The 24,301-nt window shown below is 37.6% G+C and overlaps 1 protein-coding gene and 1 pseudogene across 1 annotated transcript; one reads left to right on the top strand and one right to left on the bottom strand.

Annotated features, from left to right (window-relative positions):
• Positions 1-319: 319 nt before the first annotated feature.
• Positions 320-23,904, bottom strand: LOC132115901 (NXPE family member 3-like; annotated as a pseudogene).
• On the top strand, positions 14,726-16,410 carry LOC132115668 (carbohydrate sulfotransferase 2-like). The gene is given in 2 exon segments (XM_059524077.1): positions 14,726-14,941; positions 14,944-16,410. Coding segments are annotated over 2 exon segments (1,359 nt in total). The 5' UTR covers positions 14,726-14,857; the 3' UTR covers positions 16,219-16,410.
• Positions 23,905-24,301: the final 397 nt, after the last annotated feature.

The raw sequence follows: 24,301 nt of genomic DNA, 5'->3' as shown, positions 1-24,301 counted from the left end.
TATTTTTAGAGAATACTGTACATTGATATGGCTGCTTACATACATTAAAATTGACCTCAGTTTTTAAGAACTGAAAGTTGAGGTTGTGTGTTTATGCTGAATAAAATGTACCAGGGGATACATCAGTTGCATACACTGATTTTGTGAAAAAACCCTTCATTGTATATCAGTGTTCTTGGAGTGTAGCTAAAATTCAAGAGCTGTATATAATAATGTCAAATATTACATGGTCCACAATTTTAAAATGTAATTTAAAATCGAAATAAAACGAATACAACAAGATTATAAATGTTGAGATTATACAGTGAAAGGTGCTATGTTTTAAGAGAAAGCCAAGTATTTAATTGTGTCAGGTAGGACAGACATATGAGAGCAACATGTTGATTTCATTAGCTATGATAGCAGCACCTGGGTGAACATTTTCCAGTAGATAGTGACAAGAAGTCATCTGCCAGACATCTAAATAAATTGCTACATCAATATCTCTGAACATCTCTTGCATTACTGTGTTCAGCTGCATCGCATACCAGTCACTTTGAAAAATGTCCTGGAACAACACAGATATGTAACAAAAATTACTATATATATATATATATATATATATATATTAACATACAGTATATGTGGCTTTTATATTTGTCTGTCACATGTTATGCTGTACCTGACCTACTTTGTCTTTATTGGCCTATCCAGTAAAATAAAAATAGTTCCAGTGTTGGGCAAGTTACTCTGAAAATGTAATCAAATTACTGATTACTGATTACTCCCTTTAAAAGTAATCACGTTACTGTTCTAATTACTTTATTTTAAAAGTAATTAGTTACGTTACTTTTTCTCTATGAAATTTATGAAATCCCAACATACACACTCCCGATAAAAATTTGTTATTTAAACATCAATATTCACAGAACACAGTTATTTAAAAAAAAATAAATGCCCCTGTACAAATAAATTATAATCTATTATGTCTGTTGCTAACAAAGTGAATATGAATAGTGTTGAATGCGGCATTAAATTAAGATCTTCTCATGTTGCATGTCGCCGTATTTTATTTTAGGCATTTTTACAGTGTTTCATATTTTAACCAATCACACACAATTCTGTTTAGGAATGCAATGACAAAACAGAAGCGTTCAGATGAGTCCTCACTGAAACTCTTCAGTTTTGCTGAGCTTGTGCGCTGACTGAATTCAGGACTCTTGTGAATTCTCTCATCATAAACGGCAAAGCACAGATGTATGTACAAAGAGATTAATGTCACAGTTTATACAGCTTTTGTGACTATAACGATAGTTTTGTTTAGATTTTTGAGAAAATCAGCCGAGACAATAACTATTAGAATAACTTGACTCTTGAATCTTGAGAGTGCTTAAATGTGCGATAGATCAATGTTAGTGATAATGTCACTCTCTCTATATAATTTATTCGCTGTTTGAATAATCGTGGAAAGGAAACATTATATAATTATACATTTCTGCATTATTATTAAATTGTAATCTCGTTAAATACAAATTACGTCCCATAATATATATATATATATATATATATATATATATATATTTACTTACCCTACATGACACCCATGACTGGTTCTTGCCAAAAATAGACGTGTTTATGATGTTTAATAACATCATAACATCTCTAACTGAGATATTTGTAAATTAGATCAAGTAATACTGGGTGAATATGACAACTTTTTTATTATTCCTCACCTCAGGTATTTTAATAAAGGGCCTCACTATAGCTTTATTGTTTTATTCAGCTTCTAGAAACAATATCTCATCAGACTGCAGTTCACAGTTGTTCTACTGAAGCTCATTTGGCTGCTGTAGCTTTTCCACGCTCGTTTGACTCGCGCCTGATGCTGAGGTGAAGCTCAAGTGTGCGTATGAAAATTCTCCCTTTTGATGTGGTCATACCCTAAAGAGATACGGCGGTTCCGCATCTAAATAAATGCATTTCTTGTAAAGAAAAAAATGGACAAAAACTGTTTTGAGTGGGGTGGCCAAAGGAGTGGCTACGCTTTCATTAGTAGTGGCCACCCTGTTAATACATTTGGCTTCTTTTAGCCTTACGCTGGAGTTTGTTCACCCTCCCCCTATGATCTCAGTTCATGCAATCTCACAAATCTCTGTTATAACAGAATAAATGTATGCATAATTAATATTTAATATTTCAATTCATGTTATAATGAGAGGAAACGTGAGCATGCTAATTTCAGCACTGCATTGCTCAATGCTGCAAACACGTGTTATAGCCTAAATAGAAATTCTGCATACACTTGCGCCTGCTAATCCTTTATATTTTATATTAGTTCATGTTGCTTTTGTGCAATAGATGAATAACAATTTATTTGTTTTAGATATTTCTATTTTACTGGAGTCCCGTGAATCATTTTACTCAATCCCACACACACATGAGTCTCTGCACTCGTTTATCAAGTCTTGTCGGGTTTTGCGGGAGAAGGTCTCTAATCCACTGGCACCTGATTTGCCAGTGCGTGTGCTATCCCTTTTACAATCTCTAAATTATAAAACACTGCATTCTGTCAGCAAAGTAATGCGGCAGTAACGTATAGAGACCTCGGCTTGTAGTGATACTCTAATTGCTATTTTGAAAATGATAATGCGTTAGATTACTCTGTTAATAAAAAAGTTATCAAATTACTGTAATGCGTTAGTAACGGGTTACTGCCCAACACTGAATAGTTCTCTCATAAACTCATAAGGAGATATTTATAGCCAAATGTCAAGTAACCATTGGTCGTGACCATTTTTCTTGGCAAAAATAAATAAATAAATGCAATGTTATTTTGTTTCTCCCACAGATGTATGAAATTAAGGAAACAAGACAAAGTAGGATTGGAAGTGACCAAGTGTACCTTTAGTCCTGCAGTGTTTCCAGACTTGATGACGACGGTGGTCTGTGGTGCACGACTCAGCAGAGCAACCACAGACTGACGGATTTTGTCCACTTCATGAACATAAAATGTTATTGGGTGAAACACCAGGTGGGCAAAGAGTGTAAAGACAACAACTGCATGAGGACCACCAGCTATTTCATCTATATCATTGCCGATATAATTCAGGTCAGTTATAAGCATTTTAGTAAATCGTAAAGGAACACCATGTGGCCTCCAGTGAATAATGATATTATTTTTCAATTCCACAGCCATCAGGGGTCCACCTGTACGAGGCGTGTGGAGGTCCATTCTTTTAATTCCTAAGAAAGATAAGTAAAACTTGCATTAGACTCATTGTTTTAATTGATCAAATATCTTTCCAGAGTTTATTTCCTTATTGTACACTGCAGGCCAAAAGTTTTATAGGCACCTAAGGGATAATAAAATTCAGAGAACGTACAGGTCCTTCTCAAAAAATTATCATATTGTGATAAAGTTCATTATTTTCCATAATGTAATGATAAAAATTAAACTTTCATATATTTTAGATTAATTGCACACCAACTGAAATATTTCAGGTCTTTTATTTTTAATACTGATGATTTTGGCATACAGATAATGAAAACCCAAAATGCCTGTCTCAAAAAAATTAGCATATTTCATCCGACCAATAAAAGAAAAGTGTTTTTAATACAAAAAAAAATCAACCTTCAAATAATTATGTTCAGTTATGCACTCAATACTTGGTCGGGAATCCTTTTGCAGAAATGACTGCTTCAATGCGGCGTGGCATGGAGGCAATCAGCCTGTGTTACTGCTGAGGTGTTATGGAGGCCCAGGATGCTTCGATAGCGGCCTTAAGCTCATCCAGAGTGTTGGGTCTTGCGTCTCTCAACTTTCTCTTCACAATATCCCACAGATTCTCTATGGGGTTCAGGTCAGGAGAGTTGGCAGGCCAATTGAGCACAGTAATACCATGGTCAGTAAACCATTTACCAGTGGTTTTGCCACTGTGAGCAGGTGCCAGGTCGTGCTGAAAAACGAAATCTTCATCTCCATAAAGCTTTTCAGCAGATGGAAGCATGAAGTGCTCCAAAATCTCCTGATAGCTAGCTGCATTGACCCTGCCCTTGATAAAACACAGTGGACCAACACCAGCAGCTGACATGGCACCCCAGACCATCACTGACTGTGGGTACTTGACACTGGACTTCAGGCATTTTGGCATTTCCTTCTCCCCAGTCTTCCTCCAGACTCTGGCACCTTGATTTCCGAATGACATGCAAAATTTGTCCAAAAGTCCAGTGCTGCTTCTCTGTAGCCCAGGTCAGGCGCTTCTGCTACTGTTTCTGGTTCAAAAGTGGCTTGAACTGGGGAATGCGGCACCTGTAGCCCATTTCCTCCACACGCCTGTGCACGGTGGCTCTGGATGTTTCTACTCCAGACTCAGTCCACTGCTTCCGCAGGTCCCCCAAGGTCTGGAATCGGTCCTTCTCCACAATCTTCCTCAGGGTCCGGTCACCTCTTCTCGTTGTGCAGCGTTTTTTGCCACACTTTTTCCTTCCCACAGACTTCCCACTGAGGTGCCTTGATACAGCACTCTGGGAACAGCCTATTCGTTCAGAAATTTCTTTCTGTGTCTTACCCTCTCGCTTGAGGGTGTCAATGATGGCCTTCTGGACAGCAGTCAGGTTGGCAGTCTTACCCATTATTGCGGTTTTGAGTAATGAACCAGGCTGGGAGTTTTTAAAAGCCTCAGGAATCTTTTGCAGGTGTTTAGAGTTAATTAGTTGATTTAGATGATTAGGTTAATAGCTTGTTTAGAGAACATTTTCATGATATGCTAATTTTTTGAGACAGGCATTTTGGGTTTTCATGGGCTGTATGCCAAAATCATCAGTATTAAAACAATAAAAGACCTGAAATATTTCAGTTGGTGTGCAATGAATCTAAAATATATGAATGTTTAATTTGTATCATTACATTATGGAAAATAGTGAACTTTATCACAATATGCTATTTTTTTTGAGAAGGACCTGTACATTCTGTCATCATTTACACACCCTCATGTTATTCTAAAATCGGAATGACTGACTTTCTTTTGCTTGAAAAAAAAACAGACACTGGAGAATGTTTCAAGTCCCTAGATTAAAGGTAATCAAAATGTATGAAGAAAAAAAATTTTGTTTCACAAAAGAAAGCAAATCACAGAAGTGTGGACATAAACATTAAGGTGAATAAATTATGATAGTATTTAGATTTTGGTTTTACATAATAATGGGCAAAGACTCAAAATTCTCATCTGTGGTAATTAACAGCATGTAATATTCATGTAACAGGGACATGCATTTATATATTAGCCTGTATATTTGGCAGTTATCATTCATTCAGTTTAAGTGTCCAAAAATACTTTTGGGGCCTCTGTATCCATCATTTATCGCTGATTCATTATTTTTTATAGTGTACTATAAATTCAATTTATATTACATTTATGATACGTATCAAGTCTTAAAAACATTTAATCAAAGTTATATCAAAGATATTTAGACAACTGACTAACTTGCCTGGCACATTTCTTTCTAAATATTCAAACCACTGCCTTGTGGTGGAGTCGCCCAACAAGTTGAATATCTTGTTTTTAAGGCAGTTTCCCATTCGTGTCGAATTAAACTGTTGAGTGTAGCATACAAAAGACTTCCAAACATCTTTCAAATAGAAACCTGCAGGAACTGGTGTTGTCAATCCTGATCTGCATCTCAGCATTTTGCCTAAAGCAATGAAAGATTTATCATAAAAGACTGTCATGATTATGCTTATTACTCATTTTCTTGTAACTACATTTGATTTTAGATGATACATACCATTGCTTGCAGTGTTGGGAAGGACATTTATGGCTTGTGTGTCACCAGTAATACCAACATTTGTCAATTTCCTGTGGAAAAATAATGACGATCTCTATAGTTCTACAATTCTTCTGGAATTTGTTTTGAATAATTTTCCACTTACTTTGTGAAAATCTGCTTTTCAGTAGGATTTAATGGATTTTCCAAAGCTCCCAAAGAGTGATAAACCAGTTTGTCACAGGAAAGTTTCTTCGGATTTTCACACTGCCACACCGTTCCAGTTTTTATATCCTTATACTCACAGCAGCAGTTGTGTTTCCTCCAGCTTCCTTCTCCACCCCACTTAAGATTACATTCTACTACTTCACTGATCCTGGTTTTATTGGGTCCTGGCCCTTCAAAGTGGCCATTATAGTGGCTACGTGGGAATGAAGACTCCCTGTATTTAAGAATCTGCACAACCTCACTGGAGTGCTCAAGACGTACAAAAACTTGTGCCTGACCTTCCCAGGGAAGAAGAAGAACAATGAGTAAGTCCCATTACGATGATCCAAAACCTCCCCGTACACACTTGCCTTCAAGAAGAATAAAAAAGGTTAAGTGTAATGCAGAAGACTAATGTCTGTATGTCAAGCAATTTTATAAAACTAAAACATATAATATGTAATACACTGTTGATATTTAAAAATTGACACCTAAACAAACCCATGAGCATAAATGTCCCCTATTGTTGATTGACTACACAGCCAAAACTGCATACAAACACAATATTGTTTTAGCACACACACAGAACAGACAGCTAGCAAATACCCACAAAATCATTTGTTTGGGTGTTGATTAAAATTTTCAACAGTGTTTCTCAGAAATCACTTATCACACCTTTAACAAGAAGACAAACTCAATATGATAAATATTAAATTAAAAATTAAAATTAAATTTATGCATTGAAGCAGACGTTTAAGCGACTTACATTGCATTCAGTCTTACAATTTTTCCTAACATGTGTTCCCAGGGATTCAAACCCCCAACCTTGCGCTTGCTAATGCAATGCTCTACCACTTGAGCTACAGGAACACTAAATAAATAAATATCTGTATATAATTATTTTTATTATTTTTTATTTTAATTGTTCATAATATAAAATATAAAAAAGCACCTTTAGCTTTGAATTGAAAAGCTTTGCTTTGAAAAAATCTCCTCCATATCTTTTCAGGTTCTTGTTGTGGTCTCTGGCTGTGATAATGACGGAAATGTTATCTCCCACTTTGTAACTCTTTTTCAGTTCCACAACAGAGAATGTTGAGTGGACTGGGCTTGTGCTCAGATCCAGCTGAGTGATTTGTTGATCTGGACCACGCCAGTCGAGAGTCTTCTGTAGTCTTTCCCACTCCTCATCGCTGATTCCCATCTCAAGCGCAGAAATTACAGAAGAATTTGTTTGTGTCTGTTTTTTTGTATCATGTCTAGGAATGGGGGGCTGGAATTGTTGTATCGGATGACCACTCTCCAGGAAATGCCATAAAGTCTAAAAGATGACCAAGAAATCAGTTTATATTTATGTTTATATTTTTGTTATCATTTTATGATCACAAACCTAATTTGAAAACATTGAAAACTATAGTAATACCTGATGAAAATTCAGCTTTGCCACCACAGGAATAAACTACTGTATGTTTTGAAGTATATATTAAAATCATTAACTTTTGAGCAGTATACATGAACTTACCAGACAGATGGTTGTCCATAGACACATTAGCAAAAAGCAAATGCAACGACGTGTTATCCTGTGAACTAATAAGACACTATAATGAGTGAAAATTTGCAGATGCAACCTTAAGGAGTTATTTGATTTGGCCATTGGTGTTGGTTTATAGGTTTATATTCTAATCGTATTCAAAATACGTTCTCTATAAGCTGCTATTTACCTAAATAATCAGGTGTGGGTGAAATAATGAACATGGTCACATCCGATGCTTTCCTTCTTTTTAAGATACATTAACAAGTATAATGTGCAGTGCCAGTCCTGCTCCTGTGTGTGTACATTCAGAATTATTATTATTTTTTTCACAAGTATATGCTTAATTCTATTAAAGGGGTCATATGATACGATTATTTTTTTCCCCTTTCTCTTTGGAGCATTACAAGCTCTTGGTGCATAAAGAAGATCTGTAAATTCGCAAAGACTAAAGTCTCAAATCCAAAGTGATATTCTTTATAAAAGTTAAGTCAACCACATCTACCTAAAATTACTCATTCTAACACGCCCCCACATGTTTACGTCACAATGTGGGAAAATTTGCACAACACCAACCTAGTGTTCTAGCAAAGAAGAAAAGGTGAAACTTTTATTCTTGCTGTTGCCACTGCCGACATGTCGTGGATACACTCTATGTTTCAATAGCCACTTTTCCACTGTCGGGCCAGTGTGAGCCAGCGCTTCAAATGGGCCGGGTGGGGCTAATAGCCTCGGATCTGTAGCACAGAGGCCAAATAGCACTGCGTTTCCACCGTCAGACCAGAAGTTCCGCTTGGCTTCACTAAAACCTGCCTCTCAGAAACAACGTCACCCAACCCAATCATTTCACAAACAAAGAGAAGTTATTAGAAAACTAATAAGGTATAAGTCACTGGAACTAACGCGATCACTAAACAAACATGATAAAAGCGGTTGTTTTTTTTGCATGCTTTGTTTTTTTGTTTTTTTTGTTTTTTATCCAAAAGTATCAGTGTTTTACTATAATACGTGATACATTGATCATAATTATTTAATTTATCAGGATTGAAAATTAGTGACACAGAAATAAAGCATTATGAACTTAGCCTGCTTATTCAGTCAAGTCGGTTTCTGTTTATTTGTAGTCACATACACCACATTTTTATAAAAGCTCCCGAACAAAAAACATTATTATATTTTAATGACATAGGCTATGCGGAGCTAAACTCGAGATGAGAATTATTACAGATAGCCTAATTGTACCTAACTAAATACACAGTTGTGATAGAGAATAAGAAGCTGAAGTCTAATATCTTTAAGCAGTCATATTTACCATGTTTACTATGGTAACGTTAAAGCCTAGCATGCATGTCTTTTGCATCGCTTATACATATTTCTTCCTTGTATGGTGATTATAATCCACATCGGATCAAGTTATTTCAAATTTTGTTCATAACCACTCCTTTAGCCCCAGGTGGCCCGCTTTGGCCCAAGGTTTTTGTCGGGCCAAAAAACCAAGGCCGTTAGCACCTGAGGAAGCACCAACGAGGCACGATCAAGCACCGGAAGTGACAGTGGAAACGCAACTGGCCCTGGCACGCACCAGCACACTCACTTTTGGCCTGATAGTGGAAACATGGCTATTGTGAAAGCAAAGCTTCATTGTTTGGTCTTCCAAAAGAGGACATAACTAGAAATCAGTGGTTAAGTTGTATTTACAACACTGTTCCAGAAAATTTCAACCGGAATATTCAGATGCGTGCAGCGCATTTTACGGAGTACGAGGACTTTTCCTGTGAGAGTAGCCTACAATGCCGGTGTCTATTTCTATAAAGCCCCTATGGGGTCTGGCGCTAAAGTGCCCTTGCGGTCCGGTCTGCCCCCAGTCAACGATTTCTGCTGAGGGTAGGATAAGAAATTTTTTGATCGTGGATGATAAAAATGTCTCCAACATCTGCTTTTGAGGAAATATCATTGTGTTGTGCTACAGCGCACATTCTATCAGCTGTAGTTCTGGCGCCACCGAATCAATAAGCTATAATGCGACATACATTAACATCAGTGTTGCTCAGTGGTAGATTTGCTCTCACGGGACACTGCACTTTTTCACAAAAGAACATTATTTTTGCATCTGCTTTAAAGCCTTATCAGTTATTTAAATATTTCATGCATGTCGACGTCAAACTGTGCCTGAAGTTATGTTTTTTGCTAATACTGTCAAAACACACAAGGTTTATGTATAGACTTAGATATGTCTAAAATGAAAGTAAACAACTGAAAGAAACAGATGCATGTCTGTATATTAGATGCCTGCAGGTCTTAAAGGGACAGTAGGCTACATGCTGCCAAATGTAATTAAAGGGATAGTTCACCCTAAAATTTAATTAAGCCCCTTTCACACAGCACACTGGAACCGGAAAATTGCCATAACATTGCCGGGTCACCTTCTGTGGGAAAGCAAACACATCCCGGGATTGATTCCGGGATTGGTCCTGGGTCATTGACCTAGTAACATTGCCGGGTTCAGTCCCGGAACGAGCGCTGTGTGAACAAAAGCCAGAACTAATGCCATAAAGGCTGTGTTGTAGTGATGACGCACGTTATCGCGTGACTCTTTTACTGGGTGTTTTGAATGTAGATCAATGTTCGCGACAAAAAAAATATGTGCAAACTGTAATGAAGCAGAGATCAGTTAGTTCCTCACTTTCCGCGCTGAAGCTGAGATCGTTCGCTAGCTTAAGTGAAAGTTAATGTGCCTAGCGTTTTCGACTCGTACATTACACGTCACACCCTGATGTCACGTGTCTTTATGGGACCTTTACAGGTTGTGTGTGAACGCACGCACATATTCTGGGTAATCACTGGCAGTGTGAAAGTGCTAAATCTAGCGACCCGGGAACAATTGCTGGGACACATTACCTGTGTATTTTCCGGAATCGCAGTTATACCTTAAAAGGCTTTATAATAGGGAAATTAGTTTGGTTGTGATGCTCAAACAGCTTGCAAAATAGATAATTATTTTCTATTAATCTATTAATTACAAAATAGAAAATCATATTGCCCACCCCTAGCCGAGGGGAAACAAACCCATACAGACTCTAAACCCCTGCCCCCTGGTCCGAGACAATTAGGTCTACAAATAAAATTTTATTTTGTGTATCTTTAGATGTGTCCCAATTTGCATACTTATGCACTATTCTTCTCTCTCTCTCTCTCTCTCTCTCTCTCTCTCTCTCTCTCTCTTAAAAGCATGTTTACACCGAAAAGCACACATTAAATATCGGGATGATACACATTATGAAAAACCAAAGTGTGTGATTTTTAGACACTTCATGCAGGCAACAGATGCAGCTTTATTTATGTATCAGAGGTTGCGGGACTATCAGGCTATCATGTTGAATGACAAAATACTCCCATATAATTCAAACACTAGATGCTTGAGTACATAGTGCACTGTATAAATGCAAAGTGTACAGTCGTGGCCAAAAGTTTTGAGAATTACATAAATAGTTTTCAAAAAGTTTGCTGCTAAACTGCTTTTAGATCTTTGTTTCAGTTGTTTCTGTGATGTACTGAAATATAATTACAAGCACTTCATACGTTTCAAAGGCTTTTATCGACAATTACATGACATTTATGCAAAGGGTCAGTATTTGCAGTGTTGGCCCTTCTTTTTCAGGACCTCTGCAATTCGACTGGGCATGCTCTCAATCAACTTCTGGGCCAAATCCTGACTGATAGCAACCCATTCTTTCATAATCACTTCTTGGAGTTTGTCAGAATTAGTGGGTTTTTGTTTGTCCACCCGCCTCTTGAGGATTGACCACAGATTCTCAATGGGATTAAGATCTGGGGAGTTTCCAGGCCATGGACCCAAAATTTCAACATTCTGGTCCCCGAGCCACTTAGTTATCACTTTTGCCTTATGGCACGGTGCTCCATCGTGCTGGAAAATGCATTGTTCTTCACCAAACTGTTGTTGGATTGATGGAAGAAGTTGCTGTTGAAGGGTGTTTTGGTACCATTCTTTATTCATGGCTGTGTTTTTGGGCAGAATTGTGAGTGAGCCCACTCCCTTGGATGAGAAGCAACCCACACATGAATGGTGTCAGGATGCTTTACTGTTGGCATGACACAGGACTGATGGTAGCGCTCACCTTTTCTTCTCCGGACAAGCCTTTTTCCAGATGCCCCAAACAATCGGAAAGGGGCTTCATCTGAGAATATGACTTTGCCCCAGTCCTCAGCAGTCCATTAACTATACTTTCTGCAGAAGATCAATCTGTCCCTGATGTTGATTTTGGAGAGAAGTGGCTTCTTTGCTGCCCTTCTTGACACTAGGCCATCTTCCAAAAGTCTTTGCCTCACTGTGTGTGCAGATGCGCTCACATCTGCCTGCTGCCATTCCTGAGCAAGCTCTGCACTGGTGGCACTCTGATCCCGCAGCTGAATCCTCTTTAGGAGACGATCCTGGCACTTGCTGAACTTTCTTGGACGCCCTGAAGCCTTCTTTACAAGATTTGAACCTCTTTCCTTGAAGTTCTTGATGATCCTATAAATTGTTGATTTAGGTGCAATCTTAGTAGCCACAATATCCTTGCCTGTGAAGCCATTTTTATGCAATGCAATGATGGCTGCATGCGTTTCTTTGCAGGTCACCATGGTTAACAATGGAAGAACAATGATTTCAAGCATCACCTTCCTTTTAACATGTCAAGTCTGCCATTCTAACCCAATCAGCCTGACATAATGATCTCCAGCCTTGTGCTCATCAACATTCTCACCTGAGTTAACAAGACGATTACTGAAATGATCTCAGCAGGTCCTTTAATGACAGCAATGAAATGCACTGGAAAGGTTTTTTTTTGGGATTAAGTTAATTTTCATGGCAAAGAAGGACTATGCAATTCATCTGATCACTCTTCATAACATTCTGGAGTTTATGCAAATTGCTATTATAAAAACTTAAGCAGCAACTTTTCCAATTTCCAAAATTTATGTAATTCTCAAAACTTTTGGCCACGACTGTAGGCTATACCAAGCTCAGCTCATAACTATAGCATTAGGGTGCAGGGGAAGCATGACGGAAATTAATTGCAAACATGGCGAACAATAAGCATTTGTTATAATAACTGTCTTTTTTTATTGCAAACTTCATTTGACTGATTGCAAATTCAAGACAAATTGGTAATCAAACAACTTGGACCCAAGGCTTTTCAAACCACTTTTATCAAATCAGACCACCAAACCTAGTGATATTTCTCATAATTCATCTGTCAGACTGATTGCTTTGCATTTAGCATATTGTTGGAAACATTTATCATTACAAGATACGAGTTGAGTTAGTATTCTATTCCAACGATAGTCCCAGGTTTTGTTAACCTGTTTGATTGCTTCATTGGGAGAGAGACAGATAGAAAAATAAATCATTTAAAAATTGCACATTTCATCCTAAAAGTCTTAAATAAAATGCTTGATGACTTTAAATAGAAATCTTAAATATATAAAAAATGGTGTGAAAATGTATTTTCCTCTTAAAGTTGAATAGTATTAATGAATATTATTAACAGTAGAATGGAAAAGAATCTGGTCATTCACAAGTAACTTATCTGGTGGTCAATAAACTTAACTGACAAATGCATTTTGCTTGGTTTATATTGTTGTGTTATCTGCCTGACAATCGTTTTGGAATTTTATTAGTTGTTATGAAAGACTAAAGTGAAAAAAAAATAAAAATAAGGTTGTGCCCTTTTCCTGTATTTAACTCCGTTTTCTAGTTCCCAGCCGTGTTCACTTGCTTTGTTCAGTCTTCTCGACTGTTTTGCTGTTCACTGCAAACAATGTGGTGGGGGGCTTTTGAAGTGGCGAAAGCACACGGTATTTCGACTGGCTGTGGAGAAGGGGAGGGTCTTTAGTACCTCCAGACCGAGACTGAGTCAGTTCAGTTCAGTTGGAGCCGGAGACAGACGCCGCATCGGCAGAAACAGACGCGCATCACGACACGCGACTGGAAAACAAAACGCCGGCTGATGTTTGCAAAGTGATGAATTCATCGTGGCCACATTCACTACGCTGACGCAGTTAAAATGTTTTAATGAAGTCTCTTCCGCGACTGTAGTGGTTCTCCATCTTCGCAGGAGCCACGTTAAAGGCAATCGCTGCTAAAAGGATTTCTCTAACGGTCGCTGTTGATGGATCTACAAACGGGTATGATATTGTAAACGTCCGTGATATTTTTCTGAGGACTGAGGGGAGATTCTGCGCACTGCAGTAAGGCTACATTCGGCAATGCACGCGATTGGACTGTGGATGTGATGGATATGGAATGATATTGCGGACTTTATTCAAACTAACTTCAGCCGCCAAACGGGCGACATCACACTCCCGAGTCGAATGCACAAAGTCTGAACTACTGAGGAAGCAAGTCCAAAATCAGCGGTTGAAGTTAGTAGGATAAACAAAAAAATAAAGAACTTCTGTGTTTGCCCGGGTTTCGAACACGCGCTAAAAGACGGTATGCCGTGAGAGATGACAGTCACCTAACCACTGAACTACCAAGCTACACTGAATCAGCACTAGATCTCTAGATTCAAGACAGGACTACATCGTGCAGCTGCTGAATCAAGGAAATGTGACCGTGTTAACTTGTGGCCTATGTTTACCTATTATGAAAATAAACAATATCAGAACACTGACTACATTTTATGGTTCATGATGTTAAAAAACATTTCATAACGTCTCAGACAACTGTACATTTGTGGCTACTGTGGCTTAATTATAAACACTATCGTTAACTCATATTTACCCTAGTAAAAACATGGTACATTTTAGTACGATCGTCACTTCCCAATGCAAACACGCCCAATAAAATGGCCCCACCCCTGTCACTTGATTGACAGGTTTCCTTGTAGACGTTGGAAATTCAAATGCAAAAGGTATTGCGATTCCATTTGAGTTTTGGCAGTTTACATGCACAGTGCAGAGAGAGTGAAAAGGCAAATGTGGTAATTAATATTGCTATTTAAATATGACAGGCTCATAGCTCGTAAGATATGGGAAACACAATTGCAAAAGGACTTTGCATTTCCATTTTAAATTTGGCAGACACTGTGCGTTCACTTAATCGAAAATGAAAACGGTAATGCGCGATTTGCATTTGCGTTTGGATTATGTCACATTTTATGCGTCCACAAATTGAAAACGCAATTGCAAATACAATTTGCAATGCCTTTTGAATAAAGTCCGCGATATCATTCCATAGATGGATATTAGGTGTTTGATGGCAAAACAGGTCACATTTGGGTTTTCATTAAGAACAAATTTAGCTTGCATGAAAACATCAGTTGAATTTAATAGCGTTTGCTGCTCATCCAGTGTGACTGACTGGTTCAAAGCAAAATGAGAAGCAAATTCCTACAACTTCAGTTGCCTGCACTAGGGGAAAAGAATGGTGTTTATGGCAGAAATCTCGAAACATATCCCACAAAAAACACGAAAAACGGAGAAAAACAATTGTGCTATTTATAGCTTATTTTCTGCTGTTAGTTCTTACCATGTTGAACTTGGCTAACTACAGGTGGACTAAAGAACCCCAACAGTGTAATCTCCAGATGAGAAGCACTCCATATCAGGGTAGATCAGACATTCGGTTCCTTTACAGACTATCTCTTGCTAGGAAGAGACAGCTCATCTATGTTTTGACCACATGGAGGTCCGGCTCATCTTTTTTTGGAGAGCTATTTAATCAACACCCAGAGGTTTTCTTTCTTTATGAACCGATGTGGCACATCTGGCAAAAGCTGTACCCGGGTGTTGCTGTGTCCTTACAAGGAGTAGCAAGGGACATGCTAAGCTCGTTGTACCGCTGTGATCTTTCAGTTTTTCAGCTGTACAACAGCCCTGGGGGCAAAAACTTCACCTCCCTTGAACTTTTTGGGGCCACGCTTAATAAAGTCATCTGCTCGTATCCTCTTTGCTCCTCTAATAGGAAAGAAGTGGTTGGGATGGTGGATGACAAAGTGTGCAAAAAATGTCCTCCACAAAGCCTCAGGCTCTTAGAAGAAGAATGTTTTAAGTACAACACTATAGTCATAAAAGGGGTCTGGATTCTGGATGTCAATGTTTTGGCACCCCTTATGAAGGATCCGTCTCTGGATCTCAAGGTGATTCACCTTGTGCGAGATCCCAGAGCCGTGGCCAACTCCAGGATCAAATCGAGGCACGGGTTGATTCGTGAGAACTTGCAAGTGGTTCGAAGCAGGGATCCCAAATTGCGTAGGATACCCTTTGTGGATCCTAGCCACAAAATTAGCAAAAAAGACGGAGCAGATTACCATTCAGTTGGAGCTATGGAGGTAATATGTGATCGGACCTACAGAAGCCTGAAGATTGCCTTAAATCAGCCCAGCTGGCTGAAAGGGAAATACCTGGTGGTGCACTATGAGGATCTGGTGGAAAACCCTGTCAAAACGCTCCGGAATGTTTATCAGTTTGCCAATCTAAGTGCCAACCTTGACATCGAGTCTTTTTCTCTTAACATGACGAATGGCACAAGCTCTTCCTCAAAGCCATTTATTGTGTCTGCCAGGAATGCGACACAGGCGACCAGTGCATGGAGAACAGTGTTAAGTATTCAACAGATACAACAAGTGGAGGAGTACGGTCATCATGCAATGGCAATCCTTAATTATGAACGTGTAAGAACAGCTGGAGAAGCAAAAGACTTGAGTAAATCTTTATTGACTGCTTCCAAACTGTGACAGCTTTCAAATGTCTACCTGAAACAGAGCATCAGCTCAGTAACAGTGGATTTGTTTGTTTAAATCAAAGTGCTTTTGTAGGATTTCAAAATCTCTTTATGGAATGTCATAGTTCTTTTCTGATCATTCAGTACAGCACCCTTCCTTTTCTAAATGGACCTGTAGATGATTGATACATTAGCATCTGTGAACCACAACTGGAAAATTTATACTGTACATACAAACCAAATGTCGCATTGCCCCCCCCCCCCCCATAAAAAAAATGTTTGCATAAGATTATTTGGAAAATAGTTTTCAATGGTAACAATCCAAAGCAACAAGTAAACAATTAACCAGAATTAGACACTTGTCTTTCCACTTTGACTGTGGAATTATTTGAAGTGTCAGATTTTATGCAGATTTTAATCATTTAATGCAAATTGTTACTTTAGCACCATTTCGTACATGCTGGGAAGAAAGCAAATAAGACTAAATCATCTATTTTTCAGCCTATTGTAATAAAAAAAAAAAAGAAAAAGAAAAATCCAGATCAACTGCTCAGTGTTTTAACAAAAACAGCACAATTTTGTAACAATAATGTTAAAGATATACTTTTAAAAATCACTAAATGCAAAAAATAAATAAAAAAAATGGCAAAGTTCACATCTATGGTGGAACAGTGGAACAATGTTGTTGAAATCACTTAAAAAAAATTCCCCCAGCAGTTGAATGATAAAATTTTTGACAGTCAATCAGAATCCTTTCTGCTTAAGCATTTAAAGCAGCAGATGACATAACTAGTCTTGAGTTCTTGTGTTGTACGTATCATTACAGTTAGTGTACACAGACCTTTACTTGTGTTCCTGAAAGTTGCAAATTGTTAATCCCAGAACAGTAAGTAAACCAAAATCTACCACAATCAGATAAATCTTTGGCCCAAATTCATTGGCAAAGCCTACAAATCAACATTTCTTTTCTCAAGTTATTTTCATCATGCATTTTACTTGCAGTAAAAGAAGAGTGAGCATATCTATGGACAGCACAGTCTCAAAGATAGCTCTCTGAATATTTAGGTGAAACAAGGGCTATTGTCTTTCTTTTACCATAAGCAGTATTTTTCAGGGGCATTTGGGACTGTTTTACAGGCCTTTGAGGAACTAAACTTGGCTGCTGCAGCAGGCACGTGCAGAGTGGGGTGCTTGAGCAGTTGCCCCTTTTCACCTTGATGCCCAAAGTGGCCGTTTTTGTGAATGCAATTTTATTTTTATTTTGTAATAAATGTCATTTTGTGAAGGCTTGCCTAATCTATTAGTAAAATTTATGAATGATAATTTAGCCATAAAAAGAAATATCCACATGATGATGACCTTTCAACTGACGATCTCACCCGTTCAGACACCTTTAATTTAGCGGACTATAAGGATGACTTCAATAAGGTCTGCGGCTGCCGTGTGCTGGTATAGGCTACTTATATAAGCAAGGGGCTTTAATAATTTTGTTCAATATTTTCCTAATGACAATTTTATGATCAGTTTATAAAGGCTATTACGAGCATGTCATTACGTCTACGAGTCTGTTTTGGACTTTGTGCATGAGAGCACACTCCAGCTTCGAGTAGCCTATAAATTAATAAACATAAACTACATCCAGATATTTACTTCCTCTCATTTTGGATACGAATAAAACATTAGGTCATGCATCGACTATCCATACTGTCTCTTTGAATTCTAATCTAGATTTAAATCTAGAAACCTCTACATGCCCGAATAAAGGGCGGGGCACAAATTTACATTTCATTAAAATTAAATACTGAAAATGTAGCTAATGTTCTACACACAAACAATATGAACAAAGGTCCCTGTATTTTTTTCTCTTTTTTTTTTCTTGCTGTTTGATTGTGAAATGTTTAAAGGGCATCGAGGGGTCTTGTCTTTATGTTATCTTACTAAAAACTATTACTTTGAACTTTAATTATTACAGTACAGTATTTATTTAAAAGCAACAACGTAGAGTGCCTTAAAAATAATTATCACAACACTGATAAAACAGGCTTACACTGTTTTCCTCATCCTCCGATTTAAACTTATCAATCCTGTTTTTATAATTATTATTATCATAAAAAAATAAATAAAATCAAAACAGGACTTGAATATAACTAGTTTTAAAAAAAATATTTTTTTTTTTTCACAACTGTTTCACAGCATTTGCTGCTATCAGCACAGAAGCACCCATTTCGGTACATGTCTAAGCAAGGAGCATAGCCCTATTAAAAGCCGTGTTCCATGTGCCCCTTTTATACTTTGAGCACCTGCCCCTTCAAAGGAGCTCTGTACAGTGGCTACAAACACATGCTGCATCATATTAAGGCTCATATTAAATGTTGTACTCAGAAACACACTTGTGCACAGTTCATTCCCCATGAATATCATAATAACCGGGTACCAGAGCATTTCTCTGCTTGCCTCTGACAATGTCTTGTGTAGTTGCCATGACTACACACAGCTCAAGGTGGTGTAGCTATTATTTGTTTATGAACTGAAGCTATCGGAGGAGGTAGTGAAGAAGACTCAACCTTATGATAAAAAGAGACAAAAGCCAGCCAGTGGCTGCTTGTCGGGGGACGCAGGGGAGGCACGCTTCCCTAAAATTTTGAGATGAAAATGGGAGAAGGATTTAATGTTAATAAAATTCACAATTCATTCAGTTCATTAATTCAGTTCATATCTCAGAATGTGTATTTTTGTTTGTAATTTCATAGATGTAATACCATAACATGTTACTGAAGTAGGAAAGGGCAGCTTGCCGAATCTGCTGATGTTTGTGTCAGTACATTAATGGCACATTTGAGCAGCATTAGTAAACTGTGTAAATATAAAGAAATACCAAATCATATGCAGGTTTTTTTTTTTTCTCAGACCAGAGACCATAATCATGTAATAATTTAATTTATTATGATATGAAATGTTTTTTCTTTAAATAAAGTTTTTTAAAGTTTTGCAAAAATATCGTGGTACTAAACTTTTTATTTGTTGTCAAAGCAAGTGATTTTAAAAGTAGGATGGTGATTTTATATTCACTTTGGGTGTAAAGTAATACACATAGGGCCCTGGTATGTACGATCTAAACACAAAGTGTAAAGCACACGGTGCACTCACGGCGTGTCCAAATCCACTTTTGCTATTTTGACGACGAAAAAATGGTCCATGTGCCGCAAGTGGGTATAACTGCAGACCGGAGCTCTCCAAAATGGGGCGTGAATTCCAAAATTGGGCAGAACCTCCAAAATGGGGAGGGGTCTCCTTTCGCAAAGACTTTCACCATTGGCTGTGGCTTCAGCCAATTGTTACTGACTTACATTTTAAAATAAAACTATAAACATTGTTTCTAGTTCATCTAAAATAATATATGCTATATAAATAAATGTTCTCCATGAGAGCAGAGCCCAAAGCTTGTGTCCAGTGGTGTTTGGACCCAAGTTTGAACCTCTTCTTCATGATGTAAACGGGAATCACTCAGGAGCCATCCCAGCGGAAGGGAAAGATTTTACTCTATCGTTTTATTCCAAGCAACGGGTTTGTCCCGGTTCACGACATTCGCAGGCTAGGAGGGGGTAGTGAGGTTGGGTGTAACTAAAAAATGTCATTGTCCGGTGAGTCTCATATCGCATAATCTTATTAATTGTTTATCTCCTGAACTGCAATGTACCACACTATTCAGTGCCAATCCTGTCATTCAGTCAATTTTACTGGTTAAGGTAAGGTGTGGGGTAGGTTTAGGGGTTAGCATTTTTGTTGCATAGTGTAGGAAACACTTTAACTGACACAACCAAAACAGGCACTCGTGCCTGGCGGATCACTATTTACATGGCGGAAAAGCTGAACACATCTCTGGTGAAAAAACCGATCTGCCCGTGTGCAAAGTTAAACTTGCGAGCCGATCATCTACAGGACAAGCAGGAATCCACCAAAGCTCCGCGAGATGAGTCAGTGGCGGGTGTGTGATAGGGCCCAAAGAGATGTATGGTAAAGCGATACAGCTGCATTTCCAAGGCCAGTGTACACTGAAGAAGTCCATTGTGCTGATTGCAGGTTGAGCGGTTGTGGAAGTGATGGTGGATGGAGTGGAGGAACACTGAATTTTTTTTTTTAATTTACAACATTTTTTATTAAGGTAAGTGGTTTTAATCAATTTATTTTGGCTACATTTAAGTAAACACATTTTGCTGAAAGCTATTCAACTAAATTAATTTAAATGTAGCTAAAATAAATTGATTGCAACTATTTGCAACAATTTTTTATTTTCTCAGTGAAGCTGTGGTGAGGACTCGCTTGAGGGTATCCAAAGTCTCCTGGAATGGGCCCAGGGGAGCTCATACTGTTGACAGTTCTGTTTCAGTCCTCTGTTACAGAATGTGGACACGGACACAGACTGAAGAAGCAAACAGGCTTTTAGTGACCAGTATGAGCAATGGAAGGAAATGGCAGTTAATGACAGGTAAACAACATTTTTATGTTGGAGACTAAAACAGTTGATGATAAGAATGTAAACCAAACTCTCCTTGTTGGCAAGTGCAGGAGATCATGGATGGGAAAAGAGATGGAGAGTTACACACTCTATCATTTGTGTAAGTATATCCAGGTATCACAAGAAAGGGAAGACATGCTGAAGGGAATTGCTGGATATATTCACTGGTGATCAGAAGAACAGGTAAGCAGTCCTCAGATGAATGAGATGAACAATTAGGTGATATGAGGTGTTTGCTTAAGTAACGCGGGTGAGGGAGTCCACTTTGATTGGGTTCTGAGCCTGATTGATCCATGACATCTACTTTCTTATAATCAAATTAACTTTACAATTGTGCATCCTGTTTTCCATCCCAATTCAAATTTAACATTTCAAATAAATATATTTAGTATGACATACAAAATAATTAAAGTTTCTCAATCAATTTGACACATGTCTTCAAACTCAGGTCACTGTTCTCAAAACAGTAAACACAGTGAGCAGAATGCTTTGTAATTGTCCTAAAGAGATTGTAAGTTCCCTTCTGAGGGAACTTCAAACTGCGTTCCCTAGAGGTCACTTTGAGGGAACACCTTCAGTGTGACCAGTATCTGAAGCATCTAAATACATCTAAACATGATTATAACATTGGCTGGCAACAGCCTGTGATGTCATCACCCGGCATGACAACAGTATAAAAGGGAGCCAGGAGAACACGTCATCCTCTTCTTCATCTTCAAGGGCTGTTTTGTTTGGGTGAAGATCACGTGCACAATGTACTCGAGGGGGCAGCTTGCATGCACTGTGACCTTTTTTCTATGAAAGACTCTGTTGTCATTTGTCTTTTTTTTTTTCGAGGAAGGAGGGACAGCACTTTGGCTCACCATGGTTTAGGACCCTCTGTTTCTGAGGCACGGAGGAAAATGAGTTCATGGGGATTGCAGATGGACCTGGCTGATGAGTTAAAGGGTATTTTTCCGCTTGTCAGTCACAGGCGAGTGTGAGCTGCTGGATGATGATGCTATTTATCTTACATCGTCTGATGCAGCGGCTAGTGATCTACTGGCTTAACCTGTTAACCAGACCCCCCATTATGGGACTCACAGCTGAAAGTGCCCTACCTAACTTATAATTGCAACAGTTCCTTACTTCAGTGTGTTACACACATCATTTTAAAAGTTATAGTCACTGAAGTGCCTTGATTTTTTTTCCTTTTTTTTATATAAAACACATTAAATCAGTCCTAGAGCAATCTAGAAAAGTAATGGGTTGAAAGTCACGTCTCACAAGTTTCTATTTCAAATCCGAAGAAGATAACATGAAAAATCTGATTCATGCAACCATTTTTCTGAGTCTAAGAAAAGCCCCCCCCACCACCCAAATATAAAAAAAAATATTTACCAACTGTATTGAAGGGTTCTACAAACTATTTTAGTCATTAAACATACCACTGCATAGTTTCAATTATAAAACAATAGACAGAAACTTAGACATCATATAAGTGATTTATTTGAGCACTAGAAAAATACAATGAGAATAATTTGAGTAATAAAATTAAATAAGAAAAATAAAAAATATTTAACCATGTATGCCAATTACAGAACATCCTGAGATTGCTAGAAATGTTGCATTTACAATTAATTCTGGTCATATAGTCAATTATCACGTGTTGACGTGCTGATGGCCAGTTATAGAGACGGTAATCATACAAATATGCTATAAAGTCAATAATCACACTATTCATATAGACACCGTTCACATTAATAGCTGTGATTACACAGTAATAGCTTACTGATTTGAACTCAAACAGATGGTAATCATGCAGATACAGACACATTTCCCATAAAACACACTCACACATATATGAAAAATGTGGAAAAAGAAAGAAAAAGCAGATCGCTATTTACGCTTCCATCAGATGACAGGTGCGTCACAAACCATGCTGTCTTTTTACTACCAAGACGCAGTTTCTAAACGTGAGTTATTCCATAACGGACACAGACAATACTGTCCCTGAAAAACTGAAATGTAAACAAAGGAATTATCATACATATTAAAAACGTTATTGCTTCGTTGGACTAAACGTGCTCCATGAGATGTCATTCAGTGGACCCTTACCTTCCAAACTAAACTGTGATTTACCTCTGTGGATGCGTTTATGACTTGATATTATGACAAATCTGGTATGTACTGCGTTTTGTTTATACTTGCATGTACAGCGTTTTTGTTTTATATTTGATGTGTACTGATTACACACATTTAACAAATACATTCTTTATAATCTTTCCACTGAAAAACAGCAATCTGTGAATTAAAAATTAATTTTGTCCCGTTTCATTTAATCTATTCGTAAACATTGACACTTGCAAACAAAGAAAGTTCAGTGTGCAATAGCCCTCCAGCTGAGGTGAGCCTTCCATTCCTTGGCATGGAAAAATCCATTCTCATCCTAATCCACAAATTCCAGCATACTAGTTATGCCAAAATCGAGGGGATGCATGAGAATGGTTATGAAAATATGCCCCCTGTTGAAGAAACACTGGCCTGTTATCAGTGCCCTAAAAGATGTTATAATGGACTATTTCATATTCAGAGATGACAGGAAGATGTGGATGATGAGGATTAATAAAGTTATCAGCTCTTAAACAATAACAATCACCAAATTCAAGCACTTGCATGCATTATTATGTCAAAGATAATACAAATAAATCTTAAGAAATAATGTAGTGACCATAAGTTAAACAGCCTTGAAAATAAAAGTTAAAAAGAAAACCAGAACCTCCCAAAATTCAAGGATAGAAATAGTTATGAACCAAAGTTTAAAATTTGAATTTGATCATACAATAAATTATTTAAAAAGAAGTGATGATTTTTTAAACATCAGCTATCAATTAATAAGTTTATATTTAGTAATAAATATTAAATAAAATAGCAAATCATATATCTGTTAAGATATACAGTATAAGGCCCATATCCAAGCAGACAATTATTTTTAATTAAGCAAAAAACTTCACATAAATGAGAAAATTTGCTGAAAATGTACTCACTCTTGGACCATGCAAGATGAAGTTTGTTTCTTCCTTAGAACGGATTCGGAGAAATTTTGCTTTACATCGAAACAGATTAATTAGTCTATGAAGCCCTTGTTCTTCACAGTTCTCAGTCCACCTCTCCAAAGAAAGCACGATTGAGGGATGAAAGGAATACAGACACAAAGTGTACTATGGTCAGCATCAGTTTATGTAACTTTCATGAACAAACAGAGTTTGTTTAACAGAGTTAATCTAATCTATTTAACCCCCAACCCTTGTTTCATTATCGTCCAATGAAATTAATTAGAATAGTCCAAAGGTACATGCTGTTTTTTACATTTTACAGTTACACAAATATTTACATAAAGAGACAAAGTTACAGAGTACTGAAATCAAGCTGATCAATCTCTGAGGCAAATTATATTTAACAAAAACGTGCCCGCCAATAGATCCTCTACTGTGAATGGGTGCTTTCAGAATGAGAAAAAATACACTTGACTACAGACTCCAGAAGGCTGTTTGTTACAAATTTGTCAAAAATAATTTCATATTTAATTGTTAATACAAAA

This window comes from Carassius carassius, chromosome 35, assembly GCF_963082965.1.
Source record: "Carassius carassius chromosome 35, fCarCar2.1, whole genome shotgun sequence".
Classification (NCBI taxonomy): domain Eukaryota; kingdom Metazoa; phylum Chordata; class Actinopteri; order Cypriniformes; family Cyprinidae; genus Carassius; species Carassius carassius.
This window is presented reverse-complemented; position numbering and strand designations above follow the sequence as displayed.